General features: G+C 41.1%; 1 protein-coding gene across 7 annotated transcripts in view; it reads left to right on the top strand.

Annotated features, from left to right (window-relative positions):
• PATJ (PATJ crumbs cell polarity complex component) overlaps positions 1-25,004 on the top strand; it is a 357,190-nt gene that overhangs the window by 291,867 nt on the left and 40,319 nt on the right. For all 7 annotated transcript variants that reach the window (XM_082652883.1, XM_082652885.1, XM_082652881.1 and 4 more), the window contains 2 exons: positions 18,926-19,009; positions 23,652-23,845. In XM_082652883.1, coding sequence (XP_082509009.1) covers positions 18,926-19,009; positions 23,652-23,845 — 278 coding nt within the window. The remainder of the gene's footprint in view (positions 1-18,925; positions 19,010-23,651; positions 23,846-25,004) is intronic.

The raw sequence follows: 25,004 nt of genomic DNA, 5'->3' as shown, positions 1-25,004 counted from the left end.
ATGGATCTTTGATTATTCAGTATTTTGATTGTCACTGATCAACAGTGCCCTTAAAATGTAAAAGTTCCTGGGTTTTGATTTACAAAAATGTGATGAATCAATGTGCATGTATTACTTGAATAAGTAATACATGCACATTATTCAAAGCTAAACTGACACAGAGGATATAAAGTGAATGGTAAATCTCCCTCCTATCCTTTTGCCCTAGCCTTGCCCTTCAGCCCCACCCCCGATCCCAACCAGGGCCTCCCCCTAGAGACAACCACTCTTACTAATGAATATGCTTTTAAATGAACATTTTGGTATTTCTTTTGCTCATTTTATTTGGTAAGAACTAAATTGTATATGCCATATTTACAGTTAAAACAAGTATAGTATCAAAATAATTCTTTCCATTTTTGACAGAAATATGTTTCTGTGTTAGTACTGTTGGAGGGGGCAGGGAATCCTGTTCTATTTTTCTGTAATGAATATTAGTCCCCTAAGGCACTAGGCAACTCAAGAACAGCATAGGCTGCAGAAACCAGGGTCTTACCGCCTTCTACATGTTTCCTTGTCATGTTCCCCCTCTCTCCCGCTATCCGGACTGATCTAGAGAAGCCTATGTTTAGTTTGACCCTACTAGTGAGCCACCTGAACCTGAATGTGCACAGAGGCTGGTGTTTATTTATTAAAGGATTTTATTTCCTTCAGCTCAATTAAAGTATTGTTAAAACTTTTCTCCAGGGTTTAGAATAAGTTATTTCCTGAATTACTCTGCCTTGGCTTGTGCAGGCAGGAACTGCTGTGTGTAGCGTCCAGTGTGCACTGTGACGTTTTCATCAGGTTGGGTGGAACTGGGAACACCTGGAGTCAGCCAGCTCAGCCAGTTTTAGCTCCCAGCCCTTTCATGGGTCTTTGGCTCCTTAAGGTCCCAGAACTTTTCTACTTTGTTTGTTGTCTGGCTTGGAATGCTCTCTGTTCAGCTTTTGTCATTGAGGAAAGGGGCAAACTCTTCCTTAGAAGCTTCCCTTCAAGTGGTTTGGTCTAGGTTATATTTTCAAATTGTGCTTTTAATAATGCCTTCTAATTATATGTGAGCTGGCCTTTGAACAGTTCATAGAATCACTTCAGCCATCCAGCAAGCTCCTACTGTACCAGGAGGTAATATACCACCAGTAGAGGACCAGACCAGTGGTACCCAGACCCACATGCATCCCAGCCTCTTAGACTCTCTCACCTCCCCTCAAACTGCTCTCTTCTTGCACCACCTACCCGCCCATCAAGATTCTGTACCTCCTCCAGCCCCCGCCCCACATCTTCCCTTGCTTCTCCAGCCTCCATGATCTCTCCTCAGCTGATCTGGGAGCTGATGGCTGACCATCCCTCTCCTTTAGCTCTCAGCCATACTTCCTCTCTACCATTCCCAGCTGGGGAAGGTTCCTTAACCTCTCAATTTCCTGATCTATTAAAGGGGACTGTAATACCTTGTAGAGTTACCAGGAGGATCAAAGAGATGACCTTAGCCTGGTGCCTAGTACATGGTAAGCAACTGCACAAGACATGTACCTTCTCCAAGCCTCAGTTTCCACATATACTAAGTAAGCCCAATAATCCCAACTCACTTGGTTGTGGTGAGGATCAGAGACTTTGTAAACAGTAGAAGATTTTCTGTATATACATATATATCATTGTTCTGCGAAGGCCATCGGGGTAGTTTTCAGAGACTGCTGGTTGACCTTGAACATTAGAGATGTCTGCCTCCCATAGCCTGTTGCCTCGTTTTCCCAAAGAGATGTTCTTGAATAGTAAATAAATTGAATTTGTATAAAGTTCTGTTTGAAATGAACCAGAGAAATTACGCTTTAAGGAAATTCTTCAGTGAATTCTTTCATAAAGAAAAAGTCACCCTCTGATTTATTTGTTGTAAATATACGTCTCTTAATAACTGGTTAAAATAAGAGAGCATTAGATTTCCCAGAGGGAATTGGAAGACTTCAATCAGCATGTCTGGCCTAGCTGAATGAGTTTGTTGGCTGATTGTTTTTTTTCCTTTCGTTGTTATCGATTTGATTTTTGCTTTGTGTGGGTTGGTTAGATATGCCTTGTCTGCTCTTGGGTCTTTAATACTGTGTACATTTGTGCTGCTGGCCACCAGCTTGAGGGCTTCCACTGCTTGACATCACCTTCTGCATCCTGCATGAGAGGCTGTTTGAGAAATACCATGCTCTGCTTCTCTTGCTACCATGAGGCAGCCAAAAAAAATTCTTTAAGAGCATCTTGAGATTCATAATATATGGTTCTGCCTTTTGAGACTGCAAATCCCATTGTCCTTGGAAGCACCACTTAAAAATGAGAAATGAGACACAGCTTTTATTTCCTAACCTCAGGTACCTCATCAAAAGCTGTAAGTTAGACTCACAATATATAGGCATGATATTTTGGTGAGGCTGAACAGGAGGTGGGTGGAAGGTGCTTTAACAAATAAAACCATTGTTTACCACAGTGAGGGTCTTTCTTTTTTCCTTTTCCCCCCGCCTGGCTCCAAATTCTGATATGAGACACATAGCCTTATTGACACTCCAGGTCACTTTATCCAATCGGGTCCTGGGAGTGCATCCAGCCAGCAGGAAGTTAGCAAACAAAGATGAGAGCATATTAAAGGAAATCGTGGACAATGTTGAGATCCACTGACAGAAGCACCTTTGCACTTGCTTATTTGCATCCTGATATGCATCCTTATTTTAGCTCTGGTGCTGGGAAAGAGCACATTCTAAGGGCTGGTGATCCTTCTTAAACATTTGCCCCAAACCACCACCCCCCTTCCCCACGCCCAGTTAGGGTTTCTGTGCCCTCTTTGTTGTGTGTCCAACAGATATTTTTTTGCCATCTTTAGAGGAATTAAGCCTCTGGGACTTGGTCTTGACACCACATAAGTTCTATCTGCTATAAATAGTTTCTCTGGATCCAAGACAGGTGGTTTCTGAGATCACAGAGGGAGATCTCACTTAGCATCTCATTGTATTTGCACCCAGTCATCTAAAATAGACCTCTTAAAATACCAAGGTAATGCTGAGGGTGACCCCCTTGGGAAGGTTGAGGAGGACACCTGGACCCAATCCTCAGTGACAACCTTTTCTTCTGTTGTTTTAACCATATGATGTGTCCCCAGGTCTGCTTTTGGTGAGTGTGGCTCCTCTGATAGGAAGCATGTGTTTGCTCAAAGGCTGCCCTTTGCTTAGTGCTGAGGATACAAAATTAAATGAAATAACCCTGCCCTTAAAGAGCTCACACACTCATTTAAGTTGATTCTACTGCCTTTAATGTTTGTGGTCTATATAGGGGATCAACCAATGAAAAATCTGTTAAAATAGGGAATTTCTCTGGAAAGTGGAAAAAAGTAAATCTGTAGTATGAACTTTCTAGATTTAATTAATACAGGCTAATTTTTATGTGTTTCTTATAAGCAGATGTCTTAGTCTGTTCAGGCTGCTGTAACAAAATACCACAGACTGAGTGGCTTACAAACAACAGAAATTTATTTCTCACAGTTCCGGAGGCTGGAAGTCCAAGATCAGGGTGCCAGCATGGTCGGATGAAGGCCCTCTTCTGGGTTGCAGGTTTCTTGTATCCTTCCATGGTGGAAGGAGCAAGGGAGCTCTGCAAGGGGGCCTCTTTTCTTTTTTGCGTTTTTTTTTTTTTTTTTTTGGCAATACGCAGGCCTCTCACTGCTGTGGCCTCTCCCGTTGCGGAGCACAGGCTCCGGACGCGCAGGCTTAGCGGCCATGGCTCACGGGCCCAGCCTCTCCGCGGCATGTGGGATCTTCCCGGACCGGGGCACAAACCCGTGTCCCCTGCATCGGCAGGCGGACCCTCAACCACTGCGCCACCAGGGAAGCCCAGGGGGCCTCTTTTATAAGGGAACTCATCCCATTCATGAGGGCTTTGCCCTCATGACCTTATCACCTCTCAAAGACCCTGCCTCCTTTGAGCAGGGGCACTAGGATTTCAACAATTGCATTTGAGGGAGGCACGCAGCCAGGAAACCAGATAAGGCACATTACATAAAAGAGATCGTATATTAATTAATATTTTTAAATTTTCCTTCCATCCATCTATCTAGCCATCTTTTCATCCTGTCTCCCTCCGCCCCCTGTTTGGTCGTGGAGTGGTAATTTGCATGAAATCCTGTGACTCAGAAGACTTGGCATATTCTGCCAAATGGAAGACCATGGACTCTTACCTCTTATGATGCTTGCATCATATTTCTTACACCTGTCCTGGAATCCCTCAGTGCCCCCTTCTCAGAAATGTTTGCTTACTGATTAGAAGTTTTATTTGCAGTGTCCTCAGAAGAACTAAAATATAGCTCTCCAGTGTCATTTATGGGGGTTATTTTAGTATCAGTCTTGGGAATTCTAGAGAAGAGAAAGAAAAACTTAAATGTTTTATTTAAGCATATTGGCAGACTTGAACTGTTCTTGGGATTGAGCAAATGAAGTGAAGAAAGAATGAGGAGAGTTGCTCCAGAACCCTCACTCTGCATTTTCCTTTCTCTGAGTACCATTGTCAAAGGTCCCAGACTATAGACAGTGTTTCTATTAAACCTAACAGGCAGCATAGCAGAGTAATGATGCTGATTCTGCAGTATCAGAATCCCAGATCTTTAACTGTGGTGGGACCTTGGACAAGAGACTTAACCCTTCTGAGTTAAATCTGCTTCTTCCTTTGTAAAACAGTGGTGATGACCACCAAATCTACCTCTTAAGGTTGGAAGGTTGGCATGGAGATTAATTAAGATAAAGAATATTAAGGACTTTTCTCAGTGCCTGTCTACACTGAGTTCAGTTATTATTAATTATCGTTAAACATTCGTCTTAAAGTAGATCCTTTGCTCCCTTCATCTGTGTGTCTTTAGTATGTTTCCTGCATATTGAGAAACATGACTCTGTTTCTAGATAATTAGCCATTTGTTTTTCAGCATCAAACTTTTAAAAAGTGACGCAGGTACTGTTCTTAATACATAATTGATAAACATCATCTCATTTAACCTTCACAACAATCCTATAGGAGATGTAGTAGCGTTATCCCCATTTTATAAGTGAGGAAACCGAGACACAGGTAAGCGAGGTAACTTCTCCAAGGACACAATACTAGCAGTTGGTCCGTTTGGAGTTTAATTAGACAGTCTGACTCAAAAGCCGCACTGTTGGGACCCCTTTTCTAGCACTACCACTCTGTGTCGTCAACCTGCACCTGGGAAAGGGAGTTATCCATCTCACCCACCAGACCCTAAGCTTCTTGAGAACAGACCTGTTTATTTTGTGTCTTTGGTACCCCATATAGAGCCTTGCACACTTAAAAATATGACTCTAACCAGCCTCGTTGTACTCACTCTGAATTCCAGCCATGCCAGCCTTTTGCAGTTCCTTTAATGAGCCTTGTTCCCACCTGATGCAAGGCTTTGGCACATGCCGTTAGATCTGTCTGGAGTGCTTCTCTGACCGGTTTTAGCTATAGCTAGAGTATTCTGTTCATTTCTGGGCATAACTATGTGGTTGACAAGAACATTGTTGGAACCACGTTATCTCAGGAAGAATTGAACAGACTGGAAAAGGGAAGACCAGGAAGGACAACAATGACTTTCTGCAAGCATGTAAGGTTATCTTCTTGTGGATGAAGGATGAGAACAATTCAGTTGCTCCCAAGGTGCCCAGTGAAAAACAGGTTTCACATTATTTTAAGGAAGAACTTCCTAAACATCAGCTGAGCAAAGATGGCATGAACTGCCTGGAGATAGTGAGTGCCCCATCTCAGGAAATATTTTGACAAAGGCAGGCAGCCACTCTGCAAGGATATTATTATTATTAGACTTTGTTTTTTAATCAAGGAGCAACATTTACATTTATAAATCTCTTTTGCAAAATGATAGTATAAGAAAATTCATTCTCCTCCCACCCCCTTTGCCTTCCTATCTCACAAATTTCTTAAAACTTCAAAGTCCTGAGTTTTTTAAACTAGACAATAAGGCATAATTATTGTTCTGTTGTTTTGTTTTAGGGAAGCTATTAATTGTTATCACTTTTGGAAAGGAAAGTTCATAAATATAAGTCCTAGTTGCTATACTGGTATTCTTCTGGGTCCGGAGACAAGCTTATCTCTTTGCAAGAGGAATACAGTTAGACTTAGGGCAATTGTTTTATCTTTATATTCTTGGTACCATCCTGTTGTAAATGAGGTCAGTGGATTCCCTGGATAGATTGTAAAATTTAGATATTCGTAGTATTAAAAAGGCCTGGGAATGTCATATTCAGAATCTTGTCATTTCTCTCCAAGTTGCACACCTGTAACTTTTTCACCACCTGATTTAGTACCAGTTTAATTCATTCTTATTTAACAGAAGTTCTCTAGGGCAGGTCCATTAGCAAGAAGCATCAAGATAGAAGGACTCTCCCATTTGGACACTATGTGGCGAAGTTCTTCCATCTAGAAATTGACGTGAAGAATATCTGTCCTTTAGCTATAACCATGTGTCAGGTTCTGAGGTGACCTGATTTAACACTTCACCATGCTGCATACCATTGTTTAGCTGTTACAGCTTCTGACCATTTAACTGTAGGACTGTGGCAACTTAAAGCACTAGATATTTTTTAAAGTAAGCAGAGTAGAAAACTATTTTACATTTGATTAAGTGTTTTATCTTGCTGTTCTCCTTCAAATGAACTTTGCACAGTCGTTTGTTTCATGAGGAGCGTGGTTTGCTTTGGCGTGTAAACCCCCAAAGCCAAGTTCCTTTTACTGTTATTGCTTAAGTCATGTATTTTTATACAAAACATCTTATTACCTTAGTTTTATTTTAAATCAAAGTAGAGTTTGCAAAAAGTCCATGAATCACACTGAAAGAATGTTAACGAATAGTACCTCTGAATTTCCAGATCTGGGCATTTCTGATCTTAAAGGATATGACTGTAAGCAAAAATATTATGCAAGCTGAGTAAAATTTAGATAAATAAGTACCAGATGGAACTATAGGGACTTATAAACTATAATGCAAATATTATCCCATTTCCTTAAACCTATATTTCAGTATGAAAAATAATATTCATATTGATAAGTATCAACTTTTTGCTAAATCAGACTTGGCAGAGGAACTCCATTTTAAGTAAATATAAAACAGTTTCTTTTCTGAGCTTGAAGAGAAAGTTTTCAAAGTCTTAAAATGTGAAACATTTTTATATATTCAGAGCAATTTTTTTTTTTTTGGCCGCGTTGGGTCTTTGTGGCTGCACGCGGGCTTTCTCTAGTTGTGGCAGGCGGGGGCTACTCTTCGTTGTGGTGCGCGGGCTTCTCATTGCAGTGGCTTCTCTTGTTATGGAACACAGGCTCTAGGCACGCGGGCTTCAGTAATTGTGGCACGTGGGCTCAGTAGTTGTGGCTCATGGGCTCTAGAGCACAGGATCAGTAGTTGTGGCGCACGGGCTTAGTTGCTCTGCGGCATGTGGGATCTTTCTGGACCAGGGCTCAAACCCGTGTCCCCTGCATTGGCAGGAGGATTCTTAACCACTGTGCCACCAGGGAAGCCCTCAGAGCAATTCTTATATTAGCTGTTTTATTGCTGTGATTTTCATTCCACGTTTTAGTTACATATAAATAGTGTGTAAGAATTTGCAATCCCTGAGTTTGAGTTTTAGGAAAGCTTACCTAGTCCATTGCTTTGACACACACACACACACACACACACACACACACACACACAGAGATTGCTTCTTGTGTAACTGATCATTTAATCCTTACTTTTTAAAAAAAATTATTTATTTATTTATTTGGCTGCGTTGGGTCTTTGTTGCTGCACACAGGCTTTCCCTAGTTGCGGCGAGCGGGGGCTACTCTTCGTTGGGGTGCACGGGCTTCTCATTGGGATGGCTTGTCTTTGTTGAGGAGCACAGGCTCTAGGCGTGTGGGCTTCAGTAGTTGTGGCTCACAGGCTCTAGAGCGCAGGCTCTTGTGATGCACGGGCTTAGTTGCTCCGCGACATGTGGGATCTTCTCGGACAAGACTTGAACCCATGTCCCCTGCATTGGCAGGTGGATTCCTAACCACTGCGCCACCAGGGAAGTCCCTAATCCTTACTTTTACTTTTATGTCAAAAGAGCCTCTATGTCTATTGCTGATTTAATGCTTATTTATGTTATCTATAGTTTATTACGTGAGAATATTTCAGTATTCCAAAATTATAGGTACTGAACACTGTGATCCCTTTTCCTTCTCTTTGAAGTGTTTGGTAGGTGCAAGTCTTCATACCCTACCCCAAGCATATTAGAATAGATGAATAAATTGAGATTAGGATATATAGAGACTCTGTTTCTTTTGTAGCAGAGTTTTATGGGGATTAATTGGAGTCTTGACTGTGTTCTGAGATTCTTAGAAAATCTGTGTTGTGAACTCTGTTTAAAAGGGAGCAGAATAGAGAATCCAGATTTTAAAAACTGTGATTCCAAGTGTGATAGATAAGGTCCTTTGACTCTTGCTGACTTCCCTTCTATAACTATAGCCCCTTCAGGTTTTCTGAACAGAAACAATTATATATTCAGTCTATGAGGTTGGCAAGCAAAACTACATCAATTTGATAAATAGTATACTTCTTCTTAAGTAATAATCTTATTGTATTCATGGTGGGAAAGCAGTACATTAAATGTACTCCAAATTATAAAATTGTTAAATGAGAAAAAAATCATCTTAGAACAAAGGAAATAAGATAATTATTGACTACATTCTGCCTTGGGTCCTGCATGTTCTTATGAAATATTGAAAGTAACCTCTTAACCTTTTGCTTCTTATGAATCGATGAGGGTATGCCAAATACTTTTTGCATCAAAGAAGGGGAAGAAGATTCTTGGTCTGAAAGTAGGGAAGATTAGCTACTTTGCAACTTGTCTTGGATCATCTTTGCATTTTACCCTTGTAATTGGTTCAAAAAATATAGATCCACAAAACACATTGAGTATAAGCATAATAACACATGCCACAGCATAAGAAAAATGTGTTGATTCTTCTCACCCTGGGTTAATCAACCCACTGCCTCAGTGTACCAAGGACAGCCAAGAGCTGCCTTGGGCCACATGAGTCCTGCCATCTCTATTACAGATAGCATATGTCTGCATTTCTACCTTTATCAGCTTTCACATTAGGTTTCCCAGTTTTGTTGTAGTCAGGTAACACCAGGGAAAAGCAACAAGAGGAAGTACAGTCAGTTCTTATTCATGGTAATTACGTTATATAAAGTTGCAGCAAACACTGAATTAATGAATACTAAACCATTGCTTCTAGAGGAAAGACAGGGTTAGATTCCTCCTCCAAACCTCTGGTCACAACATTTTTAGCCGATGATAAATATATAACCTTGTTTTATGTGTGTTTCTGATTAAAGATACTTTATTCAGTACATATTGTTGACTCATTAACATTGAATGGCCAACAGCTCTATAACTCATAATCGAATGAAGGTTGTCTACCACATGTAATTTCTCGGTAAGGCACATAACAGCACAAAAATGCGAAACATGTGGCACTAAGAAGACCCTTTAAGGGAAGCTTGTTTCCAGTATGAGAGCTGAAACAAGAAAGCATAATGTTGCCTTGTTCTACCTCAGCTAGGAACAAGTGAATCAAGCAACTCAAATTTTTCACCACTCTGCTCACGTCTGCAAATTACCGTGAATGCACCAAGAGCATTGATTTGGGGAAGCAGGGGAATTTGCAAATACAGAATCCACAAACAATATGTTTCAACTTGATTGAAACAGAAAAATCAAAATATCTGGGAACAGGACTCTTGTAGTCTGGTTTACATCTTGTTGGCATCTGGATGGTCTGTTGGACTTAGCCCTGAACAGTCCATGACTTGAGAAAAAATAACCTAAAATGTCCTTGTTGCATAATCTTTCTTGAAAAGAAGCAATCAGTTATATTGTAGGATCAGCATTGTAACAGGAAAATTAGAAATTAAAAAAATGGACCAAGACTGGTGTCATTCATCCTTAGAGTTGTGCATTTTGATCGCTCTGACATATATGTGTTCCTTCCTTTATGTGCCACATGTGCCTCTTGAACCTTAGATATATATGTATTGGGAGCCCTCATTAGCAGTTATTTAAAATCTCTTTGGCTGACACTTTGTTTGACATTACATATATAATCTTATTTCATCCTCAAACTCTAACAGGTAGGATTTCTGAGTTCTGTTTTACAGAGACAGAAACACTGGTTCCGACAGTGTTAACTTAATAGAAATATTAAGTTGTGATAGAAATATCACAAACCTATAAGTGGCAGAGCTAAAATCTGAACACAGGTTTATGTGGCCATAGCCAGTACCATTCCCACCATGTGTTGCTGCCTTCCATTGTTGACAGGCTGGAAGATTCCTCTGGCTGACTTGATAAAGTCTGTAGTAGATTAAAATTGACCATAGGGCTTCCCTGGTGGCGCAGTGGTTGAGAGTCCGCCTGCTGATGCAGGGGACACGGGTTCGTGCCCCGGTCCGGGAGGATCCCACATGCCGCGGAGTGGCTGGGCCTGTGAGCCATGGCCACTGAGCCTGCGCATCCAGAGCCTGTGCTCCGCAACGGGAGAGGCCACAACAGTGAGAGGCCCGTGTACTGCAAAAAAAAAAAAAAATTGACCATAAATTTTGTGCAGTTTTTTCAGATTCCTCGAATCTGAGCTGACCCATTGACTTGCTTTGACCAATAGTAGTGAAAGTGGCATTGTGTGGCTTCGAGAGGCCTTACAGCTTAGCTCTTGTCCTCTTGAAATACTGCCACCTTGAGAACAAGCCGGGAGTGGTCTTCTGGAGGATGACATACACCATACGGAGAGAGCACTTGGAGGGAGAGGGACCCAGCCATCCCAGCTGAGGCCCCCGCCAACCTAACTGCAACCTCACAGGAGAGCCCAACTGACACAGCGTAGAGCGCAAGAACTGCCCTGCTGAGGCCAGCCCAGAGTGCCACCCTACAGAATTATGAACAAACAAATGGTTTTAAGCCACTACATTTTGCAGCAAAAGATAACTAATACAGTCCGACCCAGCCCCCATATCTTTCTGATCTCTCTTAGCCTATGAGAGTTGCTATTCTTCTGGTCTGTCATTTGGAAGGAGGTCTTGGGCTTCCCTGGTGGCACAGTGGTTAGGAACCCGCCTGCCAATACAGGGGACACGGGTTCAAGCCCTGGTCTGGGAAGATCCCACATGCTGCGGAGCAACTAAGCCCGTGTGCCACAACTACTGACCCTGTGCTCTAGTGCCTGCGAGCCACAACTACTGAGCCCATGTGCCACAACCGCTGATCCCGCGCACCTAGAGCCCGTGCTCCACAACGAGAGAAGCCACTGAAATGAGAACCTCACACACCGCAACAAAGAGTAGCCCCCGCTCACCACAACTAGAGAAAGCCCATGCAGGAACGAAGACCTAACGCAGCCAAATATAAATAAGTAAAATAAATTTAAAAAAATAATAATAGAAGGAGGTCTTATTCCTAGGCGGGGCCTAAGCATCTGTGTAAAACAGAGGCTTTCTCTGCTTTGCTGTGCACACGGTATGGGTTCATCAAGGTCTAAAGTTTTGGAGCTAGAATGTCTTTAGAAGTCACATAGTTCAGCTCTGTGCTTTACTGATGATGATAAGTATCATGAACAAAGGGGTTCATGCAGAACCCCTTGTAGAATTGGCTACTGCAGAGCTGTCAGAAAATTGAACCCCTCTCACTCCTAGTCCTGGGTCCTTCTTCCACACCCTACTGCCTTTTTTTTTTTTCAAACCACTTTTTGCATCAAAGTGCAAATCACATTCTAATTGAAATATAATGGGGAAGCTAGGTTTTTAAAGATGTGGTCACAAAGGATTTGGGATAGAAAAAAAAACATATTCTAAGACACTCCATTTATTTATATAAATACAGTTTGGAGCCCTTCAACTTTGCTAAAAGTGAGATATACTTTAGCAGTTGTAACCCACACTTTCTTTTTAAACTGTCTAATGGCAGTAGACATCACAAAGCAGTAACTTAATACATCTGCATGTGTTTTTCAGCGTAGAGGTGAATGTAGTTTTGGTTTGCACATTTTACTACCCCCACTGTATTATCACCTCTCATTGGTTTGGCTTTCCTGCTGAGAAAGTGGTCTACTGTATAGAAGACATGTCTGTATGATTTCTGAGCAGTGACAGCCATAGAGGGAACTTTATTAAATGACGTTTAAAAGTAGCATTAATCCTGTAAGGCTGCAGATCTGAACCACGGTTTCTTCCACAGGGACAAAAAATGCCCATTTTATATATGACATTTTAAATTCTTCTTTTAGTCCTCATAGGTCTTTCTTGTTAGGAGGGATTTTTTTTCCTGTAAAGCAGGAAAACAGGATGTAACACTCTTTGGATCATCAGTAAGTGTGTTTTCCACCTAAATGTGAAATTTAATGGGAAACTTTTATATGGTTAAAATGTCCCTTAGGAGTGGGTGCGGGGGCTTTTATGAGTAGGACAAAAATTGGATTTAATTCCAGAGCAAAATCCAAATTAAGTAAAATGTGCCTTCAAGCAGTAAAATTAAGCCATATATACGTAGTCCTTTATAATAATGTCTATTATACAATTCTTTATCAAAGTTTTGCCCTAAAATGCTTGTTAAAACAATCCACTGAATATCTAGAAATGAAAACTATAAAATCTCTTTCTGTGGAAATAGTTCACCCACACTGCTTATTGGTGTCCTTCGGTCCACAGGAGCATCCTTAGTTAATTTTTCTAACACATGGCTTCTTAAAGTGTTATAGGCCTATTGTGACAGCAATAAAATTTCCTTTTGCTGAATGGTTGGTGTGTTTATGAGTTACTTTATCTACTTGTTGGCAGCTTGAACAGTAAAGAAAATGGTGATTGATGGGCTAAAGTGTCTGATGACTCTGACACTGTCTAAGGATACATTACCACGTGTTGTGAAATTCTTTTCCAGCAATTCAGAGTTTAAATCCCCCTGGAGGTGTTTGTGATTTTTGTGGGGCTCCATGATAATTAATCCCTCATAGTTGGCCTTTTAAAATTGCTCTCCAAGCTAAAGTAAATCCTCTGGAAATTCAGATGGATTTAATATCCATGTGTGATGGGTATTTTGGTTGTATATCACTTTTACCATCAGAAACTTGTTTTGATTACGGTAAGATTATGACATACTAACCCTGCCAGCTTCCTCTTTCTGGGTCATTTTGATGCCTTTTTCTATCTCCACCAAATTTCTTGATGATCATTTAGTAAACATTTATTGAGCAGGATACATGAGCAAACACGTATCCTGCTCAGCACCAGGATACAAGGAGGAGTTGGGAACAGTTCCTGTCTGGAAGGGTTCCACTGAGGGCAGGAGGTGGTATAGGAGCTAGATCCATGAACAAGCTATCGTGATACTGTGAGTTCAATAATGCTAAGATATAGTAGTGACCCACAGGACAGGTTGATCCACTCTACCAGGGAAGAGGGTCAAAGAAGGTTTCATAGAAGAGGTGATGCTTACCTGGCTCCAGTAGAATTTCATGAAACAAAGTAGGTAGCAGATAAAAGAAGGCACGACCTTCAAGTATTTGGTGCCCTTAGTACTTTCCAAATATAGATATATAGACTAACTCTGTAAAAATACACAAGAAACTTAATACTGTATGTTTCTGATTAGGGAAATTGAGTGAAGGACAGGTGCTGGAGAGAAACTTCTCAGTGTATACTGTTTTGAGTCTAATACCATGTGCATATTTTATCTATATCTTAAAATAAATAAATACTTATTCTTTTAGGAATGCGGACATTAAGACAGTGGTTCCTTAAACAATATGATGAATTGGCTAGCCAGCTACTTCTTCCTGGCTCTCTATTTTTTTTTACTTGTCCTTAATTGTGGAATAAAGAAATTTTTTTCAAGTTAAACATGTTTCAGATATAGACTGGTGAGGGAGAAGTTTTTAAGCAGAAGATTTTCCTACATCTCTGAAATCCTGCCTTACCCTTCTGCTTAGGGAAAACCCATTGTTTGAGAAACTCTCCAACTCACTGATCAAATTCTTCTCTGGCTCTAGAGTTGGCAAGTAAAATGAGTAATTTAGAGTTTCTAGGGGACACTATTGGTCTTACCTCAGGCGGTAAGTAAACAGACCATCTTACTCAGATTCCTATTGTCCCAGTGAAAGTCACACAACTACCAAGAGGAAATTACTTTTTTATTATATGTCAGTCTTGTTCATCTATAAATGAGTCTGAGGTCTGCCATTAGGAGAAATTAATCTGTTTTCTTGGATTGAACACTTTTTATTTTAAACATCAGTTTATCACTTGTATATAATGTTGTTCTATTTCTGCTCCTGTAGAAAAAAAATCATTCAGTGAATCGTATGGGTACACAGAAAGAGGACTGAAAAGGTGAAAGGAAGGAAAGAAGGAGATAAGAATAACAAGTGGAATTAAGGAAGACTTTATATATGGTGGGGAGAGGGCCTCCCCATCATGCTTTGTGTCGTGCAAACCCCTAATCAGGTACCAACACTAGCAGCTGAGACCCATAGATCATCACCCCACCTCTAAAGCCTAAGGCTTCAATTTTTACTTCAACACTTGTCTGTTCACTGTCTATAAAATGATCGGCTCATGCCCTCAAGGTTTTTGCTGTGGAGCTGAGGAGACAGTATTTCAACAGAATTGATGCCATATGGAAAATCCCAAGTTTTATTTTGCACTTATCTTTATACAAGTGCAAAATAAAATATTTAAAGCAGATGAGAAGCTTGCAATAGTGATAGGAACACAGGCTTTGGTGTTAAACAGCCCCGAGCTGGAATTTCATCTTTTCTACTTAGTAGCTGCAAAGACCTGGTCAAATCTGACCCTTCTGAACCACCTTTTCCCTAACTGTACACGAGACTAATAACACTGAACTTGCTTAGTTGTTATGAGGACTAAATGGCACCAATGGGCAGTATGTGGCCTCTTTGGCACAGAGATGTTAAATAAGTGAGATGTTATCGCTTCCTTACTATGTGCTGGCATTGTACATGAAACTTTATGTGTAGATAATATTGTTAGAACCATATAAAGATGGGGCAGCTGAGAGGTTAACAGTCTTCCCATGGCCAGAAGTAGCAGGGCCAGGATTTGGATTGAGAAGTCTGATTCCAGAAGCCTAGCTCATAATCATTTCTCTCTACAGCCCCTGTTCAGCATAAGCCAGCAACCCACCCACAGGGAAATGATTAATAGATCGCTTCTAGAAGAGATGCGTTTTAAAAGAAGTCATTGGTACTGGTAGACAGAGTCACTGAGTTATCCAGGGTGGAGTGTTATTTATTTATTTATTTATTTATATTTTTTAAATGAAAGCTTCTTTCTTTCTTTTCTTTTTTTTTTTTTTCTTTTCTTTTCTTTTCTTTTCTTTTCTTTCCTTTTCTTTTCTTTCTTGCTGTGTTGGGTCTTCATTTCTGTGCGAGGGCTTTCTCCAGTTGCGGCAAGTGGGGGCCACTCTTCATCGCGGTGCGCGGGCCTCTCACTGTCGCGGCCTCTCGACACAACTACCAAGAGGAAATTACTTTCTTATTAGTCTGAGCCTCCATACACGCAGGCTCAGTAGTTGTGGCTCACAGGCCCAGTTGCTCCGCGGCATTTGGGATCTTCCCAGACCAGGGCTCGAATCCTGGCAGGCAGATTCTCAACCACTGCGCCACCAGGGAAGCCCGAGTGTTATTTAAATACACACAGGTATGAATGTGGGAGGGAGTTGGTGGAGGAGAAGGCACTCAAAACTGTGCCAACAAGCAGCTTTTTTAAAAAAAGATTTATTATTTATTTCTTTATGTAATTCATTTTTGGCTGCATCGGGTCTTAGTTGAAGCACATGGGATCTTCGTTGAGGCGTGCGGGCTCTTCGTTATCGTACGCGAGCTCTTCACTGTGGTGCGGGGGTTTCTCTCTAGTTGTGGCATACAGGTTTTCTCTTCTCTAGTTGTGGTGTGCAGGCTCCAGGGTGTGTGGGCTCTGTAGTTTCTGGCACGTGGGCTCTAGTTGAGGCATGTATGCTCAGTAGTTGTGGCACACAGGCTTAGTTGCCTTGCGGCATGTGGGATCTTAGTTCCCTGACCAGGGATCGAACCAGCGTCCCCTGCATTGTAAGGCGGATTCTTTATCACTGGACCACCAGGGAAGTCCCTAACAAGCAACTTTGCTTGAATAAATAGCTCAAGAGCATTAAAATTAGGAGGATACAATGAGCAGATGAGAATCATGTATATAATCAACTCCAAATTTTTATTTGAAATAGTAAAGGTCAGTCTTTCATCAATGACCCACTATTTCATCTAATCGCAATTTTTTTCAAACCAAGAAAGAAGTAAAATTTTAATATAGCCTTGTCAAATAGATGTCTAAAATATCCCAAACCAGTGTCTATTTTTACTATCCTGTTCTATGCTATGAACTATATAAGTTTTGAAAAATAAATCTTTTTTTTTTCCCAATTCACTAGCCCACATTTCTAATTTGGTCCCTACCTCGCACCTCTATCACCCCCAGTTAATGCAACTGTCCAGAACCACAGTTTCATAGAGCACTTTGGGCACATGAGGGCACATGGTAAGAAATGTGACCTTCTTCTATTGACAGGTCAGAGTGCCTCACATTTTCTTGTATTTTCACTGATGACTTTAAGAGAAGCCACAACTGTAGTTGAGTAAAAGGAAAGAAAGAAATGGAGTTTTCCATCTTTAAAGACTCATGGACCAAAAGCAGATCATTGGCAGTGAATTCAGCATTTATTTGAGCCTATTAACAGTATATTTATTTTATGTATGATAGTTCATTGAGCACCCAGAAAGTATCTAAGAGTTTTGGATTCAGGCTACTTTTACTGATTAAAAACTCCAGTGGGTCTTTTCCTTTGAGTATGAACGAAGAGAAATTTCCCATTTGACTTTTGTAATGTTCCAAGATCAAAGGAGTTTATGCTGAAAATTCAGCTCTGTAAAAACCATGTGTAGCATAAGTTCAGTCTGACTCTCCCAACTTCAGTGAAAACGGGGCATTTGGCCACCAGGCTTTGAAAACCAGCATTACACAGGGTGTAACCAGGAGCTTGCATTAATTTCTCCCTGAACTAGCTTCATGAAAATGGCCCTTAGTGTCATCTTGGCAGTGTTGTTGGGATCGCCTGAAGCCACTGACCCAGCAAATTTCCTTGAAATCATTCCCCTGAAACAGTGCAGAGAAACAAACTCTTGGCGGTATAAATGCTCCCTGGGTCTGGAAATTTCATAAGTCAGAGTTAAAGCAAAGAATGGTCTAAAATCTATTGCTGGTACAGAATCTGAAACGTAAATTGTCTGGATCAAGGAACCCTTCCCGGCTCTTTGCAGCTGCCTCTCTAATTGCTATAATAATAAAGAATGTTTTCAGAACTGTGTGGTGATCAAATGAAAGCATTTATTATTGGGAAGATATTTGGAATCCAGATGGGTCATCTGGTTAAAGACCTCTGATTTTCTTTGGTTGTTTCTCTACTAGAGCATTTGTATAGGAAACTTTTTTTTTGAAAAGTAGGTTTGGTTTGGAGGTCTTTACCTATCTTATATTTTTGCAAGAAATATTTCATTTATTTACTTCAAGTCAATTTAATTCTAATTCTGAGACTCCACGCTTCTGGACTGAGGTGGAATCAACCTCAGTCATTTTGGAGGTCCATTGGCTCTCAGGGTTCTGGTTCTGTCTCAAAGCTCCCCAACACTGGGGCCCCTGTGGTCATTGTCATCAGTCCACCCTGGTAATCACCAAGCCCATGCTTACCCAGGCCTGCATGATCTCTTCACATCCGAAGTCCTGCCGCTTCCAGGCCCCAATGCTTGGGACTCAGGACTTCTTTCAAGGTGGGATCCATTACACCTGTAGGCCGCAGCCCTTGACCATTGTCTGCAGGGTCTTGCAACCTGTGTGTGGGCTGGAGGGGCAGGGAATGGAAGGGCACTGGGCAGTGCAGGGCTCAAATCCTCACTTCTCAGGGACCCACAGATCTCTGTTTCTAGTCTCCATTCAAAAGCGCTTTTCCTCTCCAGTGGCCCGCCAAGACACCTAGCATCTCCATTACCACCGTCATTTCAGTGCCCTTCAGTGTTTTTGTTTTTTGTTTTTGCTTTTTTTGCGGTACGCGGGCCTCTCACTGTTGTGGCCTCTCCCGTTGCGGAGCACAGGCTCCGGACGCGCAGGCTCAGCGGCCACGGCTCACGGGCCCAGCCGCTCCGCGGCATGTGGGATCTTCCCGGACCGGGGCACGAACCCATGTCCCCTGCATCGGCAGGCGGACTCTCAACCACTACGCCACCAGGGAAGCCCCAGAGTCAGGATTTGAAACCACAGTGTCTTACACTTAGGTCTGTGAATGCCCTTTCCCCTACTCCATGCTCTGTCCTCCAGGGCCAGTTCATTCCCCTAAGTTCTTACCTTTCATTGCCCAAGTAATGAGGCCTGACCAACCCCCTTCATCAGGCCACACTTCGATGCCAAATCCTTGAATACCAATAAATACTTGAAACCATGTTTCAAAATATACCATCAAATGTAAATAAGAATGAGACAGCGGTCACCTCAAGTGTATACGCAGCAGCAGTGTACACAATTAACAGGAAAACACATGGGGAAGTTTAACTTGAAATATTAGGCAAAACCAGTCCTAAAAGAATGAAATAATAAACTTAGGAAAAATCGATTATACCTCTGAATATACCAAAACTGTGTATTTTGTTTAGGTCAAATAAAATATGGCTTTATTAACAAATAGCAAACTATGGGTTGCTGCCTATGGTTTGGTTGCTGGCTTAAGGAAGCATTTATGGTTGTTAAAAATTAAGAAGGATTTGTTTTTTATAGGATGCTATAGTTATACATGAAGTCTATGAAGAAGGGGCAGCAGCCCGAGATGGAAGACTTTGGGCTGGTGACCAGATATTAGAGGTATGTGATTATGAATTCTATTTTATACCAGCAAATATGGTTCCTTTAGTGACCTTGATCCACAGTTTACCTATTCACTGTCTTCTAGTCAACTATATCCTTATTATTTCTTTCCCAGTGTAACAAAACATGTACTTTATTCTTTTTTTGGTGTACATCAAATAACTCATTAGAATCATGACAGATTACCAACCTAAATCTGTCTGTGAAAACTTTCTTTAATTAAAGGGGAAAGTACAACTAAAGGTTCTATAATCAAACGAAACTGTATAATATTGCAATTTGATCTTTTTGCCTCTCCACCTTACTAAATGCCCTTCTAAAAACACATATGTATAGACACACACATAAACATGCAAACCTGATATTTTAAAAGACTTTATTGCAGCTTTAAGTATTATTTTCTTATCCCTAATAAGTATATTTATGTCAAATGGAGGTCCACGCCATGGTACCTTTGTTTCCTAGCTGATGAAAACGTAGGCTCTTCTTCCTTTAGGTGATATATGGTACTTATTAAAAATTGAAATGCTTAACTTGACTCTTTTAAAAGGACTCTCATTTAAGCAAAGGTATTAAAGCCTTTTAAAAAGAGCCACGGCAGGCAGTGTCTGAACTAGGAAACGGATGAATGGAAAGTCAATGCCAGGCATTCTGGTAGGTGGAACTAAAGAGCTTTTTCAATGGTGTGAAACCTTTAGGCAACATTTATTTCTTTCATTGGATGAATTTAATTGAATAGTTAACATTTTATGGTGGGCATGTGCATTTTTGCTTTGCAGCTTTAATGTAGCACATTATGAATGACATCATAGAATTTTATTTTTCCCTTTGGTGGTTCAAGTCTGCCTCCCAAGATGAAACCAGAGTTATAATTAAAGGTAGAAAACATAGGCAAGAAAGGGTTAAAGGAGAGGCCAGGCTGAATGCAAATTAAATTCAGGGCAAGTTATAGGGTTTCTCTGCAGGCCTTTACTGTGCTTCATCATTGGATTAGGACATATTCCCAGCACATTCATTAAGGTGCAAGTGTATGAGGTTAGAAAAATAAATGTAACCTCTTTGGGAATGGACTTGACTGTTTTAGCATACAACATCATTTTTTAGTGGTCAGGAGTTTTGAGGGGTTTTTTTTCCTCCCTAGATTTTCTAATTAACTGGTGCTATCATAATTGGCTTTATAGAGGAATAGATTGAGTATTCAGAAGAGTACAGATGCATACATGTCTTGATAGTTAACATAATTTGTAAGCCCACAGATTTTTCTGTAATGGACACGTGGACCTAAATCTAATATGTGCATTTCTTGTTTATGGCGATGTTTGCACAGGTATAAATTCACATAAATTCACAGTATAAATCTTTAAATATGTAGTGTTTATTTTATAGCAGTTATACCTCAATAAAAGAAAAAAAATTTAATTTATCTATCTGTATTGAATAGACCCTCAGCTGTAGCTGCTGTCTTCCAAAAAATATATTCATGTATAAGTGAACACTCAGGACAGATAAGCATGAAGAAAGCAAATTTGTTTTAACTGCAAGGAGAATTTGAAAGGTCAACTAAACCATTTCCTGGCATCTGGCCGAATTGTATTACCCAGTGTGGATGGATGGTCTACACTACACTTCTCATTAAAGATAGCCAGACAGGCTCTTCTCTTGCCCCAGACAGGATCTTGTCCACAAAAGCATACTGTGTGTTTAGTTAAGAAATGTAGCTCTCAGGTTGGTCAAGGAACATGTTTCCCTTCTAAGCAGGTTTAGATTCCACATTTGAACTTGTTCCACTTGTGGCTGCTGTGTACAGATGCATAATGAGGCATAGTCAGCCTGGGGCCTGCAGGTTGCCTCGAGAAGAAGACAGGCCAGCTTTGGTGATACATTTCGAGACTGTACTTTTTCCAAACAATGGCTTTTCTGCTCATGAGAGTCTGCCTGGTGCAGGCTGGCCTTCCATGGTTTTATACTATCCTCATGTTAAATGAGGACAAGCCAGGTTTTGCTTACAAAGATATAGTCAAATAATTTTTTAGTCTGGTAAGATTTATGATTCTATGATTAACATGGACTGTCTTCTTTCTGGTTCTTTTTTAAGGTTCAGACCCTCCTCTTACCCTACACCTATTCCCGTTATCCCCTTCTATTTTTGTGCAAGTGGGAGAAGAAAGAGTAGAGGGCTAATGCCTGGTTTTCCCTGTGGGGTAAAATAATAAGAACTGCTGCCCTAGTTTGGTTATTCTTTCCTTCCAAAGCAGCACTTCACCCATTTCCCCGAATGCCTGTCCTCGCCAAGGGACATGATATACTCCCATTGACAACTGGGGCTCCCTATGGCCCTTCTCAAATAGGGAACCCTGCTATTACCACTCCTACCCCTCTACAATCAATGTTCTAGATAATGCATCTGGTGCTTATGTAAGGCACTTAAGGTAATACATCACTGCACGATATTCTAGCCACACAGCAATATTTCTCTTACAATTATTGGTACATTTAATGGTGTCTCTTGATAAGCAGAGGAGAAAATGAAAACTGTGAACTTGGAACAGATCACTTTGATCTGAGCAGACATCTTGATGCTGGCATTTAGTGTGAATTGCTTTTGTAATATTAGAGTTCATGACAGTGCTTTTAATTAAAAGCATAATTGTTAGGGCCTTTCAAAGGGTATTTTAGAGGCTTAGAGAATTCACCTTCAATCATGGAGGTAACTTTTTTTCAGTTGAGTAGCAGAAGTGGTCTTGTGTGCCATCTGTTGGAATACAGGAAAATAATCAGCTCAGGCCACATTTTCTGGAGACATTCTTTCCCCCTTGGTCTGTGGGTTTACCTCACAAACAATGAAAGCGCATTCGTGGGCCTGAAGTGCATTCGTGCGCCTAAAGTAACAGTGAATGCTGGTACTGAGAAAATACAGCCCTGACTGCAGTTACTTCAGTTCCTTTTAAAAATATCAGTTCCTAACTTCTGTCAAGCTTAACTGTATGCCAAGGCCTGTGCCGAATGTACTCCAGGGTTTATTTCATTTAATCTTCACAACACTACATGGATATTATGATTATTGTTATTATTATTATCTCCAATTTGTGGAAGACAGAGTTGAAGCTGGCCTTGAGTAATCTATGTAAGGTTTCACATAGTAAGTTAAAATCAGCACTCAAACCGAATTCCATCTATATCCAAAACCCCTGCTTAAACACTGTTATTCTGGGTGTAGTTAATCTGAGTTCACAGACCCACCAAGATATACCAGAAAAGAAAGAGCAGCTTGAAAATTAGCTTTTAAACAATTTCTTGACTCATAGCATCAGCTTTAAATAATAGCTCAAAAGTCACCTTCTCCAAGAAGGGCTCATTCTTCTCTTCTCCCTTCTCTGTAACCATTCTTTATGCATGAGTCCTGAGTCTTTGGAATGTTAGAACTGGAAGAGCCTTAGACCAGCCCCTCATTGTACAGATGAAGGAATGGAGGTCCAGAGGTAGGCTTGACCTGCCCAGGACACCCAGGGATGGACCAAAACACAGACTGAAACCAACATCTTGAGAGAACTCTGTCATCCACCTGGCCATGGCCTAGGCCCATCCTTCCCTTGGTTTGGCTCTTTTCCTAGCTGGGACCTTGAAGAAGTGACCCATGATTCCCTTCATTTGAGCCTAGGCTACTCTGCCTCTTAATTTCCCCCTTGTGTCATTGAGTTACCAACATCAATACTTGATTTTTGCTGTGTCAGGGAGCTCCAAAAACCCATTCTAAGAATAAGATGAGGCAGCATGGTACAGAAGCTAAGGGTGGAAAGATAATCTGGGTTCAAATTGTGGCTCCTCCATGTACTAGCTTTGTAACCTTGGTCAAGTCACTTAACCTCTCCATGCTTCAGTTTCCTCATCTGTAAAATGGTAATAGTATCAGACAGTTAGTGTAAGATTGAATGAGGAAATTCTAATAAAGGGCTAATACACAAGCATTTATTAAGTAAATAAATAAGTTGGCTATGATTTTGCCATTTAACAGACAAGGAAATGGAAGCTCACAGAGTTTACATGACCTGCCCAAATTCACATGATTTTCTAGAAGCGGGACCATGGTTTTACTCAGTGCTGCTTCTAGTATAGTCTGCTGTCTAATGCATGGTCCTGTCTATGCTCACTCAGATACAGATTCAGATGAGTGGACTTCAGGGAGTCTTTGACGCTGTCAGAAATACCAGTCCCTCATTTCCTTCTGGCCTGTTCTGAAGTAGTCACGATGTTAGCAATTAAGAGTGAGGATGTCAAATTCAATCAGCAAACTGAGTCCAAGAAATGCTGACCAAATACTAATGTTTATTTCCCCTTTGACCTCAATTAAATGAGCCAAGTAGTCCCTGCTGTCTCATGTTGAGTTCACAGTAAAGTTCACAGCCACCTAAAATTGCATTATCATGCGTACTAACCCACCCTCTATGCTTATTTGGGGTGGAGGTGTGTAAGGATTACGGCCTTTGTATCTGAAGCAGCTATGACTGCTAGTGGTCACTCCCTGTGTGCTTTGGGAATGGCTGGACATTTCTGGAGGTTTTTCACTGGTTGGGTCAAGGAGCTCCCCCAGACAGAGAGGCCTCTGCTGTCAGCAGCGCATCTTGGATGCCCGTCATTCCAGGTTAATGGGATTGACCTGCGGAGTGCCAGCCACGAAGAAGCCATCACGGCCCTGAGGCAGACCCCCCAGAAGGTGCGATTGGTGGTGTATAGGGACGAGGCGTACTACAGGGATGAGGAGAACTTGGAGGTTTTCCCCGTGGATCTGCAGAAGAAGGCTGGCCGAGGCCTGGGCCTGAGCATCGTTGGGAAGCGGTAAGGAAATGCTGTGAAGGGCAGGATTGATTGACCTCCTTCCTTCGGAGTTTTAGGGGCTAAAGCCTATAAACACCGAAAGATAAAGCTTAGTATAAACTAATGATACGATTTCTAAGATTAACATTTTTATGAATCCTCGAACGAGATAGCTCATGTTTCTGAGCAAGCCCAAAAATGTGTCCTATAAAGATAGAACTCTAAGCCCAGTCGACCCAGACTGTTCAGACTTTTATCCCCATGGAGAGTAAGAATAGAGTTTCTAAGGTTCTTTCAACTTGGAGTTACTTAGATGTGTGGCTTGCAGGGGTTAATTAAAGCAACCGTACCCAAGAAACAGCTGATATCAAGAAAGAGATTTATATATACAATGTTGGGTTAGGAAAATTGCTTTGCCATAGAGTACCATGTTAATTTTGTACTCTCTTAAACTAGTTGGGTAGTTCCTGAGACTAGCTGAGTTGACATAGTCGACAGACATAGATTCTTCATGACTACAGTTTTCTGTTAAGACAGATGTCCCCAAAATAATAGCTTGCAGCAAAAATGTAGGTAGATCCTCGTGGCTAGGCTACTCTTTTGAGATCTTTGCTGCTTACCCGTGTGATAGGAATTGCAGTAATTACTCCAGAATAATATTAACAGGTTAGAGAAGTAAGTAAGATTTTGAAACTGCAATTCTAGCTTCCACAGTTTACTGGCTTTAGATATCTAGTGTGTATTTATTCCAACAGGGCTGCAGGATTTTCATGTGACACCCCAATATAGCCTTAAATGGCACCAAACATATTCTTAGGAAGAATTGAAGTTGGTTTTACATATGTTGTGTCATGTGCCCTCACAGACCTCTGATGACTAGCCTAGTGGTTTTTTCCAGCAGTCCAAGCTGTTACTAAGATACTAGCTACCATTTTTGAGCACTGATTTTTGCGCCACGTACTGTGCTCTCATGATCTCTTTTTTACTTCAGCACCATAAAACCGTCAATTTGGAAATGCATTATGAAACAAAGGAGCTGAGACTCATATTTCTAAGCAAACTCAGTGGACATCTGGGTACAGAGCAACTGACAGAGCCCATGTTGAAGTTTCCTTTCTTGCTGTGATGCATACACGTGCCTGGAGAGATTCCATTTAGAGTAATGGTTTTTCCTTTATTG

Source organism: Grampus griseus (genome assembly GCF_964374135.1).
Source record: "Grampus griseus genome assembly, chromosome: 1".
In the NCBI taxonomy this organism is placed as follows: domain Eukaryota; kingdom Metazoa; phylum Chordata; class Mammalia; order Artiodactyla; family Delphinidae; genus Grampus; species Grampus griseus.
Note: the sequence above shows the minus strand (reverse complement) of the source record. Positions and strands in the feature narration are given on the sequence as shown.